Source organism: Centruroides sculpturatus, unplaced genomic scaffold, assembly GCF_000671375.1.
Source record: "Centruroides sculpturatus isolate CEXI.00-Female unplaced genomic scaffold, Cexi_2.0 scaffold4119, whole genome shotgun sequence".
In the NCBI taxonomy this organism is placed as follows: Eukaryota; Metazoa; Arthropoda; class Arachnida; order Scorpiones; family Buthidae; genus Centruroides; species Centruroides sculpturatus.
This window is the reverse complement of record NW_019388204.1, coordinates 4,779-7,548: the sequence shown is the minus strand read 5'-3', so window position 1 is coordinate 7,548 and position 2,770 is coordinate 4,779. Positions and strand designations below refer to the sequence as shown.

Genomic DNA, 2,770 nt, shown 5'->3' with positions numbered 1-2,770 from the left:
AAATTTGTATTCGGTTATGTCAGTTGGCTAGCCGAAGCAATAAAGGTGGTCACTCTGAAGCATCCAGTTTGAGTCTGACTTGGATACTCAGAAATATTCACAGATAATTTAATATTGGATATATTGGACATAATTTTTACCCATTTACCCTATTGTGAGCCCACATCTCACAATATCTGCCTTCATCTTTATTGTGGACAAGCCCACAATAGAGATGAAGGCAGAGTTTTCTTAGTGTTTGGGGACAAAAAGAATTAAAAAGAGAAATTATTCTGCTTAATTAATTTGCAATAATTACCATCAAGAACTGATTAAAATCCACACAAACTTATGCATGCATTATATATATAAATGTATTTTATTGTAATATATTTACTTAAAAATTAACATTTTCAGGATTTTAGAATACTGAAAAATAAAGATGAAACATTTCAAATTATCACTGAATATGCAGGTGGGTTATATTGCAGCAGTTTATATTGAGCCATGACGCAAAACAAGCAATATATCTGAAAAAAATGAAGTTTGGTTTAGTCTCTGTTTGCTTAAATGAGAATATTTAAAGTAGAACTTACATCAATTCCGAGAAATATCAGAGAGAATAGAATGGTAGCAAGAATTGCAGATAGTTTCTGTTTTTAAAAAAGTGCAAATTTTATCATTAAAACATTATTAATTAATTAAGGTTTACATTGAAAAGGACTAACCACTTCCTGTGTTATTCCCATTAATGTTAAGATAATGAGTATTGTCAGACCTCCAATTTCGATTATCATCCAAATAATCCATGGAAACATCAATGAAGAGTTGTCCTTTAAGTATAAAAAACAAAACTTTTACAACTGAAACAAATTTTTCTATATTATTAAATATATCTTTTACACAAGGCCATTTCACAAGGACAACAAAATTGAGAATAGGAATGTTAACTATTAATTCCACATTGACAAGATTGATTGAGCCTATTGTTGATGCTGAATCTCATTTCAAGTTTGCTGTCCCCATGTTTATCAACCTTTTGTGTCTCCCCGCTTGTTATCAGATACAGTAATAAATTCATTGTGGCAGAAGTACAACAGGGATTCTACAAACTGCTTGCTGGATGGCCAAGGCAGCAAAGGATCAGCCTGCCACTCTCATGGACCATGATCAAATCTGGTTGAAGAACTCCAGGAATTTTTAACAAACTGTTGGGTCCTATCTCTTGCTACAACCTGGCCACCCACATGTAATAAGTTGGAAGAGTGCCAGCTCTATTGTTTGGGGTCTAATGCAAAATATAAATGAAGACAGACTTGTGCATTAATTAATCAAGTGTGTAGTCCGTGCAAATGTACGGATTACATATCCAAGAAGCCAGTCTGATCGAGAGGCTGAAATCTACTCGCGACTTATTAATTAAATTAAAGCAAGAATTCTAAGCTTAAAATTATAGTAGTAAAGCTGATTTACCTTTCTAACTCCGTGGATAAGTAGAATACTGAATGTGATGAATAATACACAATCTACTAATTGAGTTAAAAACACGATTCGTAGAGCTGGTAAAATATTTAAAATAAATACTATAATTTATAACGGTAATTACAATGGTTAAATTTTACTTACAGTATACAAAGTTTTCGTTTCCTTTCAAGTAAATAGAGATACTTTCCAAATGAACTAACCCAACAATAAGTAATATGGCACCTAATGACCTAGATACCTACAGAAAAGTGTAAGTTCTCATATTGCACCACGTGAATAATTAAGAACATAATTTTTACGCTTACCAAAGTGAAAAATCCACAAGCAATGCTTCCATTCTTAGTATTTTGCAAGCAGCAACTATTCCTATACATCTTCACTCATTCATAGTTCAACTATTTTATAAAATTGCGCTTATTGACGTCCTTCCACCATCTGTTGCTTTGTCATTCGTAATAACTATGGCATGAATCATGATTTACCCAATAATATATGAAATTTTAATTTACACGTGTCTACGCTAAAGGATACTTTTTTTTTTTAGCAGAAAGTTGTGTTCGATCCGAAAAAGACTCGAACTCGGACCCTTTCTCAGGACGCACGACACGCTTTCAAATCGCCACTTTAAGTACCGTTAGTGTTATCAAACGATAATTTCATAAGAGAACTAACGTTTTTTAGATAAAATGCTCTTATTTATCAGTAGAAAATAGTTATATCATTAATTTTGCACGGGTTCATGTATTATTTATATAAAATGGCGTTTATTTACTAATACAGTATCAGATAAAGAAGACGAGGTTGGCGCTAATTAATGTACAAATGAGTATTTAAAAACTGCCGCTTTTTGCTCTTATTTCATGTGGTAAATATTGAAAAATATTAGAACTGAATTAAACGGCTTTTACGTTACAGACGCGTTAAAATTATATTTTATGGACGAAGTGAAATGCGCCACGCTGCGGTCATTAAAAACTGCAACGTAATCCAGAATATTCTAAAAGTATTTATATTTTCGAAATAATAATAATAACACTTAATCATTAATAATAATAATTTCGAAAGTATTATTTACATTACATAAAAAATTAAAAATATAGCCCAACAAGATGAAAATGTAAAAGTGATAATTAAAAAATAGCCAAAATATGTAAATGACGTCATTTGCATCTATCGTCTGCTTCAGTTGAAGTTTCGTACGGGGATGAAGACGTTTTAAATTAAGGAAATTGCTCGTAAAGTAAATTATTTGAATAATTAATGTTAAATTTAATGCAAATGACTCGTGTACGTTGTTTATCTACGA

General features: G+C 31.5%; 1 protein-coding gene across 1 annotated transcript; it reads right to left on the bottom strand.

Annotated features, from left to right (window-relative positions):
- Positions 1-92: 92 nt before the first annotated feature.
- Positions 93-2,547, bottom strand: LOC111616816. The gene is made up of 6 exons (XM_023358176.1): positions 1,770-2,547; positions 1,606-1,702; positions 1,453-1,538; positions 708-812; positions 576-632; positions 93-509 (listed from the first exon to the last, which is right to left on the bottom strand). The coding sequence occupies exons 1-6, from the start codon at positions 1,836-1,838 to the stop codon at positions 432-434; spliced, it is 492 nt and encodes a 163-aa protein (XP_023213944.1). The 5' UTR covers positions 1,839-2,547; the 3' UTR covers positions 93-431.
- Between the last annotated feature and the right edge of the window lie 223 nt (positions 2,548-2,770).

Excerpts from the sequence above, each read along its gene's own strand:
- LOC111616816 (XM_023358176.1), bottom strand. The coding sequence starts at position 1,838 with ATGTATAGGAATAGTTGCTGCTTGCAAAATACTAAGAATGGAAGCATT. Across the intron at positions 1,539-1,605 it reads AAACGAAAACTTTGTATACT|CTCTACGAATCGTGTTTTTA; the intron begins GTAAGTAAAATT and ends ATATTTTACCAG. Across the intron at positions 510-575 it reads TGATATTTCTCGGAATTGAT|ATATATTGCTTGTTTTGCGT; the intron begins GTAAGTTCTACT and ends CATTTTTTTCAG.